Below are 20,126 nucleotides of genomic sequence, written 5' to 3' on the forward strand. Positions count from 1 at the left end.
GTGTTGATTTTGTAACCTGAGACGCTGCTGTATTCCTTGATCACTTCTAGGAGTTTTGTAGTAGAATCCCTGGTGTTTTCCAGATATACTATCAAGGGAAATGTTCTTTAACTCTGTCTAGGTATATATAAAAGATGTAAAGTCTCCATCTTTTTATGGCTAAATAATATTCCATGGTATACATATATACCATAGTTTATTAATTCACTCATGGTTTGATGTGCTCTTGGTTTGTTTCCACATCTTTGCATTTGTGAATTGAGCTGCTATAAACAGTTGAGTGCAAATGTCCTTGTGATAAAATGAATTTTTTTCTTGTGGGTAGATAACTAGTAATGGGATTGCAGGATCAAATGGAAAGTCTACTTTTAGCTCTTTGAGAATTCTCCATACTTCTTTCCAAAAAGGCTGTACCAGTTGGCAGTTCCACCAATAGTGTGTAAGTGTTCCCTTCTCTCTGAACCCATGCCAGCATTGGCAGCTTTGGGACTTTGTGATGTGGCTGTTTCCACTGTTTTTTTTTTTTTCCATTGTTTCTTCAAATGTTAGTGATTTTTCTGAAAGAGCTTAAAGTTGAAGTGAAATCCCTCTAGTTCTAGTGACCTATTTGTGAATAGGCAGATACTTCATCAATTACGTAGTTGGATTGGTTAAACATCTACTTCTCCAATTCTACCTTTAAGCACTGAGTTAACAGAATTGGTGGATGGAATAGGATAATCAAAGGTGAATTTATTTAATAGCTACTAAGGAAAATTCAACTTGTTTTTGTAAATGGGAAACCAGATCTACTAGATGAATTGGTCTTTTCTTTTGTTTTTATTCTAATGAAGGAATTTTTGAAAGGCAAACTGTATCCAGTTTAAGATTAAGTACAGAGGTACAGAGGTTCATGATTTGATTTTCATATAATATCTCATGTATTTTCTATCATTTACAACAAAAAATTAAATCAGTGTGTATGGTCTAATTAGAAAGAAAGCTTCCCATAAATTCTCAAGTGTTTCTTGGCTCCAAAGCATGTAGAATATGTAATGTCACGCTAGAACAATAAAGGTTCTTTAGGGCTGTTAACATTAAACTGAAAAGCCTTTCAGTGTGTAGAGAATTAATTAACATTTAATAATACCACTATGCTATGAAATGCTGACAAGTTGGGAATAACTTTAATAAAGTAAACAGCAGTTTCCATTTCTTATTTCTTAAATGGAATCATTTGCTTCCTCACTATCTTATGAACTAAGAAAGCCTTTGCAATAGCTATCCTAATGTTTCATTTCTTTTTGTAGGCAGAAAAACTCAGGTGTATATAGTCATAGTCACTTTAGAATTTAAAAACCTTTGTTTTTAAGCTACACTGGGGTTCAACAAACCATGACCCCTGGGTCAAATCTAGCCTGCTGCCTATTTCTGTATGGCCTGTGAACTAAAAATGTTTTTTACATTTTTTAAATCAAAAGAAGAATATTTGATGACAAGGAAAAATTATATGAAATTCTAATTTCAGTTTTCACAAATAAGATTTTATTAGAACACAGCCACACTTACTAATTTATGTCTTGTCTGTGCTTTTGCATTACCACAGCAGAGTTGAGTAGTTGCCCGCCAAGCCTGGTGTATCTATTATCTTGCCCTTTACAGAATATGTTTGCCAATTCCTAAGCTACTAGTGTGTTTACATGACTTAAGTTGTACCTTAAGTCAACTTTACCAATTTAGAGTCAATTTAGGAATCTAACAAAGAAATCATGTTGAATAGCTTTCTGAAATTTTCTGGAAGGCAGGAGAAAATGATCTCTTATTTGAAGTTCATCATTTTTCAGATGGGCAGGGCTTTCACTTTAAACATTGATTTTATCTTATTTATTTTTTTATTTGCATTTTAATTTTAGCTCACAACAAGAGAAATTTATTATTTCTCCCAGTTGGGAGGCCAGAAGGCCAGAAGGCCAGAATCAGGGTGCCTTGCGCTCTATTCTAACTTCTGGTGGATTCTCTGTAATCCTTGATTTATATCTAACTCCAATCTCTGTCTCCTTTGAATGTGACTGTCTTCCTTCTATTTGTATCTTCACCTGGTGTTCTCCTCTCTCTGTGTGTGCCTCTCTATTTTTTATTTTTTTGTAAGATACAGGGTCTTGCCATGTCACCCAGACTGTTGTGCAATGCCTGGATCATATCTCATTGCAATCTTGAACTCCTGGCTCAATCAATCCTCCTGCCTAAGCCTTTTGAGTAGCTAGAACTGTGGGTGTGTGGCATCACACTTGTCTAATTAAAAAAAAAAATAGGCTTTTTATTTGCAGAGACTGAGATTTACTATGTTGTCCAGGCTGGTCTCAAACTCCTAGGCTCAAGCAATCTTCCTGCCTTGGCCTGCAGAAGTGCTTGGATTACAGGCATGAGCCACTGGGTCTGGTCTCTTATCTATTTTTTAAGTAAGTACTTACTATTTATCAGACTCTGTTCTAAGAGGTTTATAACTCTTCTAAATCCTCATTTCAGCCAGATGAGATTGGCATTTCTACAAATGAGAAAACCACAGTACTTCTATTAGTGAATGTTAAATAGTGAAAGAGTGTAACTTCAATTAGTGAGAGGGAATTTATACAATCATTTGTAGCAGTTATACATCTAATAAGGGTTAGAGGCATGATTAGAATATCATCATCTGGTTCCAAATCCAGCACTCTTTACTTGTGCTATGTTTTATCATTTCCCTTCTAGTTGGTTATTTATTACAGGAAAAACTTTGGATTAAGAGTAGAATTTAATAATAGAAAGGCGTGATATTTTTAAAACTTCAAGCTTATGTTAGTTTCCTAGAGCTGATGTAACACATAGCACCACAAATTTGCCACTTTAAAACCAAAGTATCCAGTTATTGAACTTTAAGTGACTATGACTATATACTATATATAGTCATATATATCCTCCCAGTTTGGGAGACTAAAATTCCAAAATCAACGCATTAGAGGGGCATCAGAAGGGCAGTGTTCTGTCTGTAACTCTGTGTAGATTCCTTTCTTGTGTCTTTATAACTTCTGCTGGTGACATAATATTCCTTGGCTTACAGCTGCATCTCTCCAATCTCTGGTCCTGTTGTCATATGATATTCTCCTATGTGTCTCTCTCTCTGTGTCTGCCTTTGAAGGACATTGGTCATATTTTATTTTATTAAGGACCCACCCTATGCTAGCATAACTTCATCTGAATTTAACTATTTATATCTACAATGCCCCTATTTCCAAATTAGGTCACACTCTGAATTGTTGGGAAGGACATGAATTTTGGGAGGCTACTATTCAACCTACTATAGAGCTTATGAGCCAGATCTTATTCTCTTTTAAGCTCAGAAATCCTAATTGAAAATTGTGCACCAAGAATTTCCAGGGTGTTGTTTCTTTTTTTGAGGTTTAATCCTATGTTAGATTATAAAGACTGATTTACTTTTCACAGTTCCTGCCTTTTGCATGCTCCCCATTATTCCTTTGCTTATGATTCATTTGAAGACTGGTTTTTATTCTGGACATTTTTCTTCTGGAGTGGTCTGTTAATTAAGTAACATTTCCTCACCTGTTATTATAATCTATGAAAAGGTTGGTTTACCTTCATTCTTGTGAATTTAGAATAGTTGATTCAGAAACCAGCTTTGATGTGCTGATGAGTTCTGGAAGTTTCCTTGTAAAGATATTTGTATTCACCCTTTGTAAGTAAAGTTCAATAACTGGTTACAGTTATTTGTACTTTCTAAGGTTATTATCATTGTTAAAATGGCAAATTTTGAGAAATGATTTACTACCTCAAATTCCAGACCTGAGACCTTCTGTTTTCTTTTGAAATACAAGAGTAATTGGTCTAATTTTGTCAACTTATTTCCTTTGTCTGTTGTACAGGGTGCCCAGGAAACATTTGAGAATTATTACCGAAAACAGAGGCGAAAACAGGCCCGTTTAGTACTCCAGCCTCCATCTAACATGGTAGGATTACAACTTTCGCTTTTCTCATATTTTCACTTTTCTTCTTTGTTATCTTTTGATTGGGGGTTGGGGGAGAAAGCGTATTTACTGTTATTCTGAGACCACTTTTGGTGGATGTGATTTGCAGTGAGAAAACATCTGTGGATGCTATGTGTCAGGCATTGTTCTAAGTACTAAATATCTATTATCTCATTTGATCTTCATTGTACTCCTATAATGTAGGTACTGTTATTATATTTACTTTATAATCTAGGAAACTAAGTCTTAACAGATTAAATAACTGTTTTTAACTTTGTATTAATGTAACAAAACAAACAATAACTTTTTCTACTTTGCTTTATTGCAGCATGAAACTTTAGATGGCTACAGGAAGTATTTCAATCAAATTGTAGGGTAGGTATATATTTATATTTATATTTAAATGTATACACTTTTAACATGTAGATTGTGAAACTTGGAAAAATAAATCAGTTTTTTCTTGGGAAATTCTTTTTGTTTTTTAAATCTTTAAGGTGAGATTTAATTTTGATTTTTCTAATGGTTTAAAATAAATATCCCATTTCTTTCAATATTATATTGGTAAAGGGTACTTTTTGTGAATAAAGGAAAAACATTGAATTGTAATCTTATTATACGTGATGTTCTGTTTTTCTGTTCTTTGTAAGATGGAATGAAATAATCAACAAAAGTTGGCTTTTTTTTGTTTCTAAAAGCTAGTAAAGTATTTTAGGCTTAGCAGGCCATACGGTCTCTGTCACAACTATTTAGTTTTGTTGTTATAGTATGAAAGCTGCTAGAGACAATACGTAAATAAGTGAGCATGGCTGTGTTCCAGCAAAACAGTCTTAATAAAAACAGGCAGTGGGCCAGATTTATTCAAAGGGCTATAGTTTGCTACCCTCACCTAGAGTATACATGGGGGTATGGAAGAAAAGTTCCCAAATATATAACCCAAACATAGGCGACTTGTTCTAATTGCAAAATAATAACTGTACAGTTAAAAGAAAATGAAATAAATGGATTGCTTCCTCCAAATTTTTCTTTCTTTTTTTAGTTTTAGATTGTTTCAATGTAATTAATAGTTTTGATTAAAATTGATTGTTAAAATATCCTAATACAGTTTTGTTTTCATTAATATGAAACATTTAAGCAAGATTTCAAGTCTGATTTCATTTTCATACTAAACAACTTTCTAATGAAATATCAACTTTGAATTTGGTGGCAGCTCTTAATATTTGTCAAACCTTACAGATAGTAATCAAACTGCAATTTCTGACAACTGTGCTTTCTTTTTTCCTCAATCTTAGCTTTTTTGTGGTTGAAGATCACATTTTGCATACAACCCAGGGCTTAGTAAATAGAGCCTACATTGATGAACTATGGGAAATGGCACTTTCAAAAACCATTGCAGCACTCCGTACCCACTCGGTATGTAAGAAGCACCAGAGTTAACTTCTTACTTAAAGTTGATTATCTATACACAATTTAGTATTTTACTGCTTTATAATCAATACATGTATATCTTTGGAATCACCCTTTTCTACTTGTACATGTCCTTCAAAGAGGCAAAAGTAGCTCCTTCAAATTGGCGTATTTTCTAACACTGACCTCACCTTTGCAATAAGAAGATAGCAGCTAATATCTATTGATTGCTATCTATGTGTCTGTATTTCATGTGTATTGTCTTATTTCATCCTCACTGTAACCTTATTAAAGTGAATACTACTATATTTATTTTATAGTCTGGGGAATTGAACCTCAGATTGGTTAGGTAACTCGTATAATGTCACACAATTAAGAGGTAGAACTTGGATTCAAACCCAGAGTCTATAACTCTTACCTTATGTTCTTAACCACTATTCCATATTGCCTACACACTGATTTGGAGTTTGCAGTTTTACTGTCACTTTTTGGAAGAATGTTCGCATCACACCAAGTTACCAAATTATCAGTTCCCATGATCTAATGAAAAATTGTAACATAGCATAAATTTTTGGTGATAATCCACCTAATTTGAGGTAAAGGATGCTGACTCTGATTTATTCCTTTATTCAGCATACTTAATTATATTTCATCTTATTTTTAATATTCTTCCCTTATTTGTTTGTGGTCAGGGACTTCATATGGCATTTTTGCCATTTTGAAATAGTGAATAATAAAATCAAACAAATTTGAAAATATTTTTAAAAGTTACTACTTGTTCTGTGATTAAAAAAAATCTCTTAACTATTTTTTGACTAGATTTTTTAAATTTATAGTCAGCTGTTTCTTACTTTCATTTATAGTATAATTAAGGATTTTATTCTTTTTCTTTTTATTGTGATAGTGCATCCATTGTCCTAGGATTATTTTTTGAATGTCTTATTAAATAGTGTTTTAAAACATATTAACTATAAGAAATCTTTAATATCATATAGAAATTTTTATTATTAGTAACAAATTTCAGCAATAGTCTTCAGCTTGCTTATTATTAGCTTTCTTATATATAAATTCAAAGGCCCTCTTTTCAGTTTATAAGTGCAGAATATGCAATATATAATATGTATTTTAAATACGAACATACTATATGTTTCATTTAATGTCTAGTAAATTAATTTTTATTTTAATATATGTAATTTCTTTTGTAGGAATATGCCTTTACTTTTTAACTGATCCGCTTGCTATTTAGAGATTTAAAAATGTTTTTGTTTTTCTAGCTATTAACAACATTGCAGTGAATATTGTTTTTTTGCAATGAATATTTTTGTAAATATATTCTTGTATAATTTAATTATACTTAAGAAAAATTCTTAAAGATGGAATTAGTGAGGTAGAGTATCTATATATTTCTTAGGTCCTAGCCATTGCTAATTTGCTCTGTAAAAATACTGAATGATTTAGAATTCTGAGTAGCATCTGTTAGAATGTCTATTTCCCTATTGCTTTTATTCTATAGGTTATGTTTAAAGACAGAAAACTATTCTTAATATATCAGAAATAATCTTATTTAATTAATAATGTGCTTTTATTTCATTAATCATAATAACAAAAAATGTTTTCCCATATTTTGAGTATTTGTCTATCTTAGAATTTTTTGTTCACTTACATGCCTTTATACTTGCATTTTTTAAATATATTTATTTCCTATTAATAAAACATAGATGTCACCCTTTTATCTGAATGTTAACTTCTAATCTGGTGTGTATGTTATAAGTCTTTTCTCTTAGTTTCTGCAGTTTTATAAACATTTTAAAATTTTTGTGTAATTTTATTGATCTTTTGCTTAATGATTTATGTCTTCTTAATAAAATTAGAGAAAGAAACTAAAAAGAGAAGCTCTTTAAATTATTATCTATATGTAGTACATGATCAGACAGTCAAGTTTAAGAACTCATCCTGGAAAAAGCGCTACATACCTCATGGCTGAATATCACTATGGTCACTTTTGAAGTACTCTTCTTGGGAAGTTATACACCAGCACCAGCACCTAGTGTACTCTTCTAGGCACTTTTGGAACTCTTTTCTGGAGTGACCATTAGAGCTGTCATATGAAGGTCTGACAATTAAGTTGTAAAAACTCCTTCTAGAAAAAGTGCTTTGAAGGGTGAACTAGGTGCTGGTATCAGAGCATAACTTCCTAAGGGGAGTACTTCAAAAGTGACTGTAGTGATAGTCAGCAATGAGATATGTAGGACTTTTTCTATGATTAGTTCACAAACTTAATTAATTGCCCTTGTAGTCTAGAAATTTTGAAAAAATTTCCTGAGCTTAGAAAAACAGATGGAATCAGAATAATGACTGAAACAGAGAAAACAAAATGTTACATTAAATATGGTAGAGAAGGATATTTTCAAAGTATGAGACAATCTTCCAGTAGAATCTAGGAATATTTTAAATTCAGAGTCAACAAATACAGTGAACAGGACCATTCCTTTGAGAAATCATGAGGGAAATTATTTAGATGTCTGTTTTCCTAAAATCTTGGCCAACCAGTTTCCTATCCAATTTCCTTGGATAACCTAAGCCTTACTACCTACGTAATGACAAAATAGCTTGATCAGTGAAGATCTTGAGTACTGCTTTTTGAAGAAAGTGATTCATCTTCCCACCTACTTACAGAGAGCCTGTAGTCAGTTTCCTGGGAAACAGACTTTGAATTACAGAGGAGGAAACCCATCCCAGTTTTCCATACTAATCGGCCTGGTTCTTCATCCCAAAATATGAACAAATTGCCAAGAGTCATAAAATATTTGAGGAAAACCAACTATATTGTCTAGTAGACAACAGTAAAAGAATAGAATAACTATTCTTTAGTAAGCACAAACAACATATGAGCTTGTAGAAAAATTTGCAAAGCAATGATTATTTCTGATTTAGAAATATAAAAGCCTAGGTTAGTCATACCAACTGTTCAGGTAGAAGCAACTAAAAATGCTACATTTCATATTTAATATACAAAATATTCTTTTAAGTCTCAAAGTATTAGTAAGTGTTGTAAGGAATTAACTTGGCCAAATCCAAAGGAAATTGGATAGATAGATAGGCTAAACATTTAAGCTACATTTTCCCTGGGGTCACTTGGTAACTTTTGTAGAGGATGTGCTTTTGTACATTGGAAATCCAAAGGAATTGCATTAAAATTATTTACAGGCAATAGATTAGTTTAGCAAGTTTCCTGGTTACAAAATCATTTTATGAAATTAATAATGTTTTTATAAACCGAGAATAAAATTTTTAAGATAAAATATATATAATATTATAAACAAAAAGAAACTTAGAAATGTACATAGCAGGATATTAAAGATATTAAAGACCTTTGTGAAGAAAATTCTAAAAGGATATTAACAGACTAAAATGAGTTAAAGACCTAACAAAAATTGAGAGATATACCATGTTTATTGATTAGAAGAGTTATTGTAAAGATAGTTTTCTCAAAATTGATCTGTAGATTTAATTTAGTGTCAATCAAAATTTCAATAGTTTTATTATCATGAGGATGGTTACCTTATGACTTATTTATAATATTTTTAAGTCAGGAGAATAGCCAAGAGCAAATAAGAGACTCAAGACTGAAAATAGATATTTGAGTTACTTTTGCCAGATATTGAGATAATTTAAAAATCATTAATTTAAAATAATCTCATATTATCATTAGATAGATGATGATACTTCAAATAGTCTCATACATTTATGGATTCTTTTTTTGTTGTTATTGTTGTTGTTGTTGCAGTTTGGCTGGGGCTGGGTTTGAACCCACCACCCTCCATATATGGGGCCAGTTCCCTACTCACTGAGCCACAGGCACTGCCCCTGGATTCTTTATATATGACATATGTATATGCCAATGAGGTGGCATTGGAGGTCAGTGGATAGACGATGGACTTTTGGAGAATAGTAGTTGGGCAATTGGCTATTATGATGGGGGAAGATATACATCAAAAATTGAGTTTCAAGTGGATAAATATGAAAATGTGAAAACCATAACCATAAATCTTTTAGAATATAACAGCACAAGAGAATATTTTAATGATACAAGATATGAAAAAACTCTTTACCTAAGATATAAAAAGGATTATTCATAAAGGATTCTTATAGTAAATATTAAACTACAGTAAAATTATAAGAATAAACCTTATAAAAGATAGTAGAAAATGAGCCATATATTGAAAAATGGTATTTGTAAGATATATCATATTTTCAATGAACTAATATAGACTGTATAAATAATTTCTATAAATTATTACAATAAAGAGACACATTTCAAATATATTAAAACACATAGAAAATGTAACACAAAGAGTAAATCCCAATTTAAACAATGGACTTGAATTAATAATAATATGTTGATATTGGCTAAAGGCTTAAACAAGTACTTAACAAAAAGAATCTACCTGTCTAGTAAAAATCATGTGATAGGTATTTAGCTTTCTTATCATATCAGTGAAGTGCAAATCATAACCAAATGAGGTAACATTACTCAGGAATTAACAATACTAATGTCAATAAAGGTATGGGGCAATAGGAACTCGCATACACTGCTCAGGAAATGAGTTTAAATTAGAAAACACTTTTAAAAAGTGTGGCATTATCTTGTAAAATTGAAGATACCATGAATCAATATTTATAACGGTATTCCCTCGATAAATTTGCCCTAAAATGCTGCAGTAAAGCAAGGATATTATTCTAGCATTGTTGAATTTTTCAAAATTTGAAGTGATTTAAATGTCCATCAGTAGTAAAATGGACAATCTGGGTTAAATTCAAATATGAAATACTCTACAGCATGAAAATGGCCAAAGTAAACCTACATACAATAAATAGCACTGATAAATTTCAAAAATATAATGTTGAATGAAAGAAGCAATATAGAAATTATACGTATGGCTTATTTCCTTTTATATAAAGTAGAGAAAGAAAATATTGATTAAGGCTGAATATTTAGGTGGATACAAACTAAAGAAAATAAGAGAGCAAAAGGATAAGCCACAGATTGAGAGAAATCGTGTAAATCACATATCTAATAAAGTACTGGTACCTAAAATATACAAAGATCTCTTTTTCTTATTTGTTTTATTTTAAAGGAGGGGGTCTCACCCTGTTCCCTAGACTGGAGTGCAGTGGAAGGATCATAGCTCATTGCAACCACAAATTCCAGGGCTCAAGTGATGCTCCTGTGTTAGCCTCCAAAAGAGCCAGGATTACAAGCTTTAGCTACCATGCCCAGCCCCAAAGAACCTAAAACTCAATAAGAAAACAAACAACCCAATATAAAAATGGGCAAATGGTTTGAACAGATACAACACCAAAAAGGCAAATATGCATATATAAGATAATTATTATCGTATGTCATCAAGGAATTGCAAATGTAAATGATAATGAGATACTAGGATGTATTTCTAGAAATGGTTAAAATCCAAAACACTGCTAATACCAAATACTAGAGAATGTGGAACATCAGAAACTCTGATTCATTGCTAGTGGGAATAGACGATAGTACAGCCAGCCTGGAAGACAGTTTAGTGGTTTCTTACAAAACTAAACATACTCTTATCATATAACCTAGCAAGTGTATGCCTAAGTATTTGTCCAAATGAGTTGAGAACTTATGTTCATACAAAAATCTGCAAATAGACGTATAATGCGGCTTACTCATAATTGCCAAAACTTGGAAGCAACCAAATGCTCATCAGTAGGTGAATGAATGAATAAACTGTGACATGTGTATATCCATATAATGGAATTTATTCAATGATAAAAAGAAATGAGCTATTAATCCAAGAAAAAATATTGAAGAAATTTAAATACACATACATGCTAAATGTAAGAAGCCAATCTGAAAAGGTTATCTATAATGTATGATCTCAGTTATAGTGGATTCTGGAAAAGGTAGAACTTTAGAGACAACGAAACTATCAACCAGGGGTTGAGGAGAGAAAAGGATAAATAGGCAGAACACAGGGAATTGGGGTGGGGGGCAGCAAAACCGTTTTCTGTGACACTGAAATGGTGGTGCATGTCAATATACATACATTAAAACCCATAAAACAGGGTGGCGCCTGTGGCTCAAAAGAGTGGGGCACTGGCCCCATGTGCCGGAGGTGGTGGGTTCGGACCCAGCCCTGGCCAAAAACTGCAAAAACAAACAAACAAACAAACAAACAAACAAAACCATAAAACATACAACACAAAGAGTAAAGCCTAACTGTGGACATTATGTTGATGCTGTCTTATTCCAGAAAAGCATGGACTCTTTCTAGGGAGACTTTAGTAGGTAAATTAATACAAATTTAATTTAATTTTTAATAATTAAGATGTTTGTCTTTCTACTCCCTTTGTCTTTTATTTCCTTTAGTCTTACTGCTCCGATCCAAACCTTGTTTTAGACTTGAAGAACCTCATTGTGCTTTTTGCAGACACACTTCAGGTACGCGACTGCTGCTACACATAAACTCATCTAGATCAGTATTTCATCAGTTCCAAATCTTTTACTGTCCTACTTAAACTTAGACTAGTACCTTTTAGTTTGTAGTTGTGTTTATTCTTTTCCTGTAGCTAGATAATCTCTTTATAGTGTTTCCTGATACTTTATGCTTTTATAAGTAGTTCCCACCCCCTTTTTTCTCTCAGACCCAAACAGTTAATCAGACCATTTACTGCATTGGTTTTTCAAAATTTTCTTAGTTGAGATATGGTGCCTGGGTGATTTTGTAGTTTCTTTCACTACCATCTTTAATAATGGTGGTGATTTGAATCACATATTACATCTATTAGAGTAACATTAGAAGAGGGGGAGATGGGTAGTGTTTTTACCCTTCCTTCATTGAAGGTTGCTGCAAGAGTTACAGGAGAAGTTCTAGGGAGGACTTAGCTAACAGTATACACAGTATATATTGAATTTAATTTTTATGTTTTTACTGACTGGCTTAGATATTTTGCTATGTATCATTTAAGTTTTGAGAGATAAAAACTAGATACTAGGTGGGAATGAAATGTTCTACCATCTTGGTCTTATTTAAATTACAGTCCAAAAATAACATGTTTTTCAGTGCCTAATTTCTTTTATGCTGCTAAAAAAGATTACCTTAGAAAATGAAGCTATTTTCGTATTTTGTTCAGGTATATGGTTTTCCTGTAAATCAGCTTTTTGACATGCTGTTAGAAATCCGAGACCAGTATAGCGAAACGCTGCTAAAGAAGTGGGCAGGTATTTTCAGGTGAGACATTACCTATACTCATATGTGTATGTTCATGTGCATTGCTGTGCACTCATGTATTTATGTGCAAGGTTTTTCAGATGGAATAGAAAATTAGTATTTATGGCTTATATTTTCTAGCTACTCCAGGTTATGATCCAGAATTCAAGAGAATTGTGATAAGATGCAAAATGATTTTCCTAAGATATCCAGTCTTGATGTATTAGTCTCTACACTATGTTGGGAAGTTCCCCAGACCTTATTTTGACATTTTTGTTTCTCTGGATAAATATAAAATTCCTTGGTTCATACCTTCTAGATCATCTTGCATCTATTGTTTTCTTGGTTATCTCTTTGAGGTTCATACCTAATTTGTTTATTTTTTTATTAAATCATAGCTGTGTACATGAATATAGTCATGGGATACAGTGTGCTGTTTTTATATACAATTTGAAAAATTTTCATCAAACTGGTTAACATAGCCTTCATGTCATTTTCTTAGTTATTGTGTTAAGACATTTATATTCTACATTTAGAAAGATTCACATGTACCCTTATAAGATGAACCATAAGCGTGATCCTGTGGGATCATACCTAATTTATAATTCACTTATAGTGAGTGGCATTTGAGGCCTTTGAATAATTTGGGTTTTGGGGAAATCTTTTTTGAGGACTCGTTCATGTTATTCTTCATAATTTTCCTTCAGTACACACAGAGAAAGGGCTTATTATAGTCCAGCGTTCTAAGCCTATTATTTAAGCATTTCTCATAATATACATACAATAATAAGGAAGTTATTCTCTTATATCTCCCATTCCAAAATGGCTCATTGTACTGTTTTTTCGGCACAAACCCCATGTCAACTCATTTGAATTTCTTCTCTTTATAAACCTGTACTTTTTTTTTTTTTTTTTAGAGACAGAGTCCCACTTTATTGCCCTTGGTAGAGTGCTGTGTAGTCACAGCTTACAGCAATCTCCAACTCCTGGGCTTAGGCAATTCTCCTGCCTCAGCCTCCTGAGTAGCTGGGACTACAGGCACCCACCACAACGCCCAAATATTTTTTGTTGCAGTTTGTCCGGGGCTGGATTTGAACCTGCCACCCTCAGTATATGGGGCCGGCGTCCTTCTCACTGAGCCACAGAGCCGCCCATAAACCTATATTGCCTAATGCAATATCCATTCCTGCATCAGCTTATCCTGTTTTCAAATTCTTACAGATTTAAGATCTTCCATTATTTTTTAATCTTACTCTTTACAGTTTAGACTATATTCTGCATCATTAGTTCATCTGTGTATTAATATAAATAGTAATGTTTTTAAAACCCATATTTATCTAATGTTATAATTAAGCAAGGTTTATCTTTACAGGAAGGTTGAAAATTAATAACCTCACATATCCATAGACTTAGATGCTTTTGATCTGATGCCTTTGGTGAATCTCTGTTTTAATTTTGATTGTGTAGTCTCTGCTTTTAAAAAAAATCACGATTAACATAGCACAGTAGACGAAGTAAGTTAACATAGTTTGGATTTATTATGGAACTTATTTTTCTTATTTGCTCATTTTTAAATGTATTTTTACTGCAGTAAAATATACATATATAATTTACTGTCTTTACCATTTTTAAGAGTATAGTTCAGTCGTAATAAATACAATTTATATTCTTTTTGTTTGCCTTCATCCCTCCTCCCTTTCCATGCTATTTGCCAGTTTTGAAAGTTAGAATGGAAGATCTAGTACAGGGTTACTATTGTTGTGTACTTATCACTTGTTTTAAAATTTTTTGTCTCATGTATAAAACTCAAATTAATAGGAGTTCACATTTATAATTATGTTCCATTAGTTTCAGAGTATAGATTTCTTTCTGTCTTCTTTAAAGGATAGCCTAACGCTAAAGCAGATAGCTCTGTTGTGAAAGGAATATGATAAGGACAGGAAAACCTTCATTTTGGACTGTGGTATATTTACAATCACTAGAGTTCATCAGAAAATTATTTGTAATTAACCACCATTTACTCCCTTCCCTCCATTCTTCCATTTTATTTATAGAAATATACTTGATTCTGACAACTACAGTCCCATACCAGTAACAAGTGAAGAGATGTATAAAAAGGTGGTAGGACAATTCCCATTCCAAGATAAAGAGCTGGAAAAGGTAAGGAATGCTTTAAAATAACTTCTTTGGTTTGGCATCCTCTGAATGCTTTCAGTGTAATAATTTCTTTAAAGGCATTAAAACTCCTTCAGAGGACTCTTTCTGGGACTTAGAGGAATAGAATTTTCTGGTTATTTTTCTGGCTTTGGATATTTTTACTTCTGAAGTGGTAGAGCAGGGTGTCCAACCTGTGGCCTGTGGACCACATGCAGATTATTTGAGGACTGTTTTGTTTATCTGTGGTGTTGGATATTGAGAAAGTTAAGCATGGACCTTTTCTTTTGCTTATCAGCTTTTGTTAGTGTTTATGTATTTAATGTGTTGCCCAAGACAACTCTTATTTTTCCAATGTGTGGCAGAAAAGAAAAAAGGCTGGACGCCCCTGTGTTAGAGGATTACTGGATTATACTCTTAAGACATTTTATCCCAAAAACATACAATAAAATTTATTCTTTGTAGTTATAGTTCTTCTGATTTTGACAATGCATTGAGTCATATATCCACTACCATAATTATTATATAGAATAGTTCTATTATACCCATATGCTGTCCCTTTTTAATAAACCCCTCCCATAATCCTAGCCCCTGGAAACTACCAGTCTGTTCTCTGTCTACTTTTGCCTTTTTCAGAATGACATATAAATGGAACCATACAATATGTAAACTTTTGAGACTAATTTGACTCTATGAAAAGCTTTGAAATTAATCTAAGTTGGTGCATATTTCAATACTTCATTCCTTTTTATTGCTGAGCATATACTGTAATTTGTTTATCCCTTTACATGAGGAAAGGCATTTAGATTATTGTTTTATTTAAATTTCTGTTTTATTCTTTTTAGCATCAGAAAACTTTTCAGGGCATTTCCTTAAATTTCACATTGTTAAGCAGATAGCAGACAATGTGGAGAATGTTCTTTATGTGATGTAAATATTTTACAAATGTCTTCAGTTTTGTTGGTTTGTGACTTGATATTCTTAATTTTTGTATTTATAGCAACCATTTCCAAAAAAGTTTCCTTTCTCTGAATTTGTGCCAAAAGTTTACAACCAAATTAAAGAATTTATCTATGCCTGTCTGAAGTTTTCAGAAGATCTTCATCTAAGGTATAATATGAAATAGTGAAAATGTAACCAGTGTTAAAATTGTGACTGTATACATATATATAAATATTCTGAAATTTCAGCTCTGATTTTGAAAGTCTTAATAGTAGCCCTTTACTGCATGAGTAAAGGGCTGTCATATTTATATGATAAAAGGGAAAGTTGGTAACTTTTGAATAATTTTAAAAATTCATTATTATCCATACTATTCTCTACTTTTTTTTTTTTAACAGATTTGCTCTTTAACCTTTTCTATTAATGAAAATTCACTAGAAAATTATAGTATGACATACTAATTTTAATGTTCTACTTGATTAAATTTAAAGACCAGAGGGAAGTAGCTGATAACATTGTTAAGAAATATTATTGCTCTACTTGTATATATATGTTCCCATAAGGGTAGATTGGAGTGCCCCCCTTTTTCCCCTCACTTATTGGTTTATTCATCATATACTATAGCTAACATATTATTTGTCAGATGCTGCTTGATGATGAAGACATAAAGACATTAAGATGCTAGAAATGTGATCCTTGTCTTCTGGGATTACCTAGTCTAATTGAAGAACTAAACAATTAGTGATAAATACAGGTGTATATAGCAGCACCATAGGAGCCGAGCCAAGCCAAACACAAATTGAGGACATAAGAAAATTGAGGACATAAGAAAAGGCCTCTTTAGGATAGGAACATTTTATGTTATATTCAACATACTATAACAAGAGCTGGGTTTAGGGGATATAGTTCTTGGTTGGTGTCAGACTCAATTAAATCATTTACTACATTGGTTTTTCAAAATTTTCTTAGTTCAGATATGGTGCCTGGGTGATTTTGTAGTTTCTTTCACTACCATCTTTAATAACAAAGCTAAATTTTGTCAAATACTTTTTTCTGCATCTATTCAGAGGATCACATAGTCTTTTTTTTGCTTCTATTGACATGGAATATTACATTTATGGATTTGCATATATTAAACCAGCCTTGCATCCCTTGGATCAAGCCTACTTGATTGTGATATATAATTTTTTAATGTGTAGCTGCAATCTATTAGCTAAGATTTTGTTATTTTTGCATGTATATTCATTAATGAAATTGTTCTGTAGTTCTCCTTTTTAGTTGAGTCCTTTCCTTGTTTTGGAATCATGGTGATCTTTGCTTCATAGAACGTGTTGGGGAAAATTCTGTCCTTCTCAGTGTTTTGGAATAGGTTCTACAGTGTAGATACAAGCTCATCTTTGAAAGTGTGATAGAATTCTGATCTGTAGCCATCTGGTCCTGGGCCTTTTTTTTTGCTGGAAGCTTTTTGTTTGTTTGTTTGTTTTTTGCAGGTTTTGGCCAGGGCTGAATTTGAACCCACCACCTCTGGCATATGGGGCTGGCGCCCAACTCCTTTGAGCCACAGGTGCTGCCCCACTGGAAGTTTTTTTTATTGTTTGTTCAATCTCAGTGCTTGATATTGGTCTGTTTAAGAGATCTATTTCTGGGCAGCGCCTGTGGCTCAAAGGAGTAGGGCGCTGGCCCCATATGCCAGAGGTGGCAGATTCAAACCCAGCCCTGGCCAAAAACTGCTTAAAAAAAAAAAAAAGGGAGATCTATTTCTTCCTGCTTAAGTTTAGGCAGATGGTGTGATTCCAGGTATTGGTTCATTTCCTCCATATTGTCAAATTTCTGGGCATAGCATTTTGGGTAGTAGATAGAAATACTCTCTTGTATCTCTGTGGTATCAGTTGTTATTTCCCACTTTTTATTTTTTCATTGAGGTTATTAAAGATTTTACTTTTTTATTTCTGGTTAATCTGTCCATGGTTTATCAATATTATTTATCTTTTCAAAGAACCAGCTTTTTGTTTCATTAACAGAATGAGATTATATGGTGACCACATAGTTAGAACTATCATTTTGGAACTTTAAAATGCTATGTGCTTGAAAATATAGGAAGTTTTTAGCAGACATGGAAATTAAAGGAAAGAGTCAAATAGAAATGCTTGAAATAAGAAACAGTTTTAGAAATGAACTATTCCTTTGAGGGGCTTACAAGTAGAATTGGCATGGAAATTAGTGAAACTGTCACTCAAAGAGAAAAAAAGGTAAAAGAAATACATCAAAGTATTCAAGATCTGTGGCTGTCATTTTGAACAGTAGATCCAGGGAGTAGTAGACTGAGAGAACAGGGAAGACGGAATATCTTAAGAGAAAATGTTTAAGAATATTCCAAAAATAATGAAAGACATCAAACAAGAAATTCACAATTTTTAGAACCCAATTCAGATAATTAATAACAACAACAAACAAAGTATCATGGTGAACTACACACACAAAAATACATCATATTCAAATTCATGAAAAAAGGATAAAGAGAATGTCTAGAAGGCTTTTATAAAAATAAAAATTATATGCAGGTATAATGATAAGATTTATAGTGGACTTCTTGCATGAAACTATGCAAGGTGGAGGCAGTAGAATGACTTCCTTGAAAAAAAGTCAAGCCAGAATTTTAAAGACAGCAAAATAATTTTCAAAAATGAAGGCAACGTTGTTTTTTCAGCAAATAAAAGCTAGAAGAATTTGTTAAAATACTTTGTATAGCACACAACAAATATTATTTCCTGCTGCTACTGCTATTTTTATTTTATTATTATTAATACAAGTACCACTGGCACACTGATTGTTTACCAGTATAATTCTGCTACCTATGATAACTGACTCTTGACACTTCTTTTTCAGCTCAACTGAAGTGGATGACATGATTCGTAAGTCAACAAACCTGTTGCTAACTAGGACTCTGAGCAACTCTCTGCAAAATGTCATTAAAAGGAAGAATATTGGGCTTACTGAGGTAAAGCTGCACTTAATGAGTGAACCAATATGTGTACAGATGTCCTAAGTTCTAGGCTTTATGTGTAATTAATTATAACTTTCTACATTAGTGGTTCTCAACCTTCCTAATGCCACGACCCTTTAATATTAGAGTTCCTCATGTTGTGGTGACCCCCAACCATAAAATTATTTTTGTTTCTAGTAGCACGTTCTACATGGTCTATCATGTTCTTCTTGATAAGCTCCTAGTAGTAAAGGAGCAAAGTGAAATCTCTGTTCTTTTGTCACCTTTGAGTAACCTATTATTTTAACTAAGAAGTCACTTTCCCTACCTTCCTTCTTTCATTGTTTTTACCACCTTAACTTTCTAAAGTCCTTGGGTAGAATTTGTATTACTTGCAGTTGGTCATATAAAAGAATATTTGGTTGGAGAATACATGCATAGTCAAATCAGGTTTGTATCCAAGTAAATGGCAGTTTATTTACAACATAGAATATGAAATCACATTTTGCCTACTTCAGTTGTTGATGTCAAGGATATTAACACTTACAGTTCTTGGTTGGTGTCAAACTCAGATTTTGTTTTAGGGATTTATCATGTGTAGTAATGGTAAATTACTTTTCATCAGCATGTAATCGGTTTGATGAAAGGACTAGGGGTTTGGAATTGAGGAAACATGAGAGAAAGGCAAGCATCACATTTCTGAGGAATTTTATCCAATCTCATAGAGAGAATAGGGTACAATATGTTGAGAATAGTGTCTTGGCAAACTAAGGACTTAACCTGTTGGTATGTATTCCTAAAGTGTAGAAAGATAAGAGGAGTGTTTTTTTTTTCTTTGTTGTGGAGACCCAGGATTGTACAGTAGCAATCAACCTGTCATTCATAGAAAGTTATAGTGCCAAAAGAGAGAAGTTCGAAGAATTCTTTACAAAGAGAAAAGGAAAGGCTATTGACCTCCTATTTTACATACAGAGGTATCATAGTTTGAAAGTCAGTTGCTCTAGGAAAAATAAACATTTTCAAATGAACACTGTCAAGGATGGTGGTGAAATTCAAAAAATGGTTAATGATACTTACCTATAGGTAAAGACAGCTGGAAGCCAGGTGAATGTCTGCTTTTGATTTTGGAGTAATTTTTCTTTTTCTTTATCAAGATTAAAAGTTGGGACATTGGTGGTGATTGAGTTCAACTTATTTAATATAACAAACTTTTTCAATTGAAACTTTCCTTAGACATTATTTAGACAATGCCCTCATTTTACACAGCTTCCTTCCTACTGGTATAGAACTATTATGTATTGCCTTTACATGTCTAAAAATGGGCTAATTTCTTTCATAATCAAAAAGGAAAGTTGGGAGTGAAAATTAGGAAGTATTCCTGCTTTTGTTAGCATG

The 20,126-nt window shown here is 32.6% G+C and overlaps 1 protein-coding gene across 2 annotated transcripts in view; it reads left to right on the plus strand.

Moving 5' to 3' along the window:
* The window catches only part of EXOC6B (exocyst complex component 6B), a 615,941-nt gene that overhangs the window by 304,852 nt on the left and 290,963 nt on the right, over positions 1–20,126 (plus strand). For both annotated transcript variants that reach the window (XM_003793416.3, XM_023515268.1), the window contains exons 9-16: positions 3,897–3,980; positions 4,327–4,373; positions 5,288–5,408; positions 11,812–11,883; positions 12,576–12,673; positions 14,707–14,812; positions 15,807–15,916; positions 18,635–18,746. In XM_003793416.3, the coding sequence (XP_003793464.1) occupies positions 3,897–3,980; positions 4,327–4,373; positions 5,288–5,408; positions 11,812–11,883; positions 12,576–12,673; positions 14,707–14,812; positions 15,807–15,916; positions 18,635–18,746 (750 nt within the window). The remainder of the gene's footprint in view (positions 1–3,896; positions 3,981–4,326; positions 4,374–5,287; positions 5,409–11,811; positions 11,884–12,575; positions 12,674–14,706; positions 14,813–15,806; positions 15,917–18,634; positions 18,747–20,126) is intronic.

The sequence above is a fragment of the Otolemur garnettii genome, unplaced genomic scaffold (assembly GCF_000181295.1).
Source record: "Otolemur garnettii isolate 467f Iridium unplaced genomic scaffold, OtoGar3 scaffold00068, whole genome shotgun sequence".
NCBI lineage: Eukaryota > Metazoa > Chordata > Mammalia > Primates > Galagidae > Otolemur > Otolemur garnettii.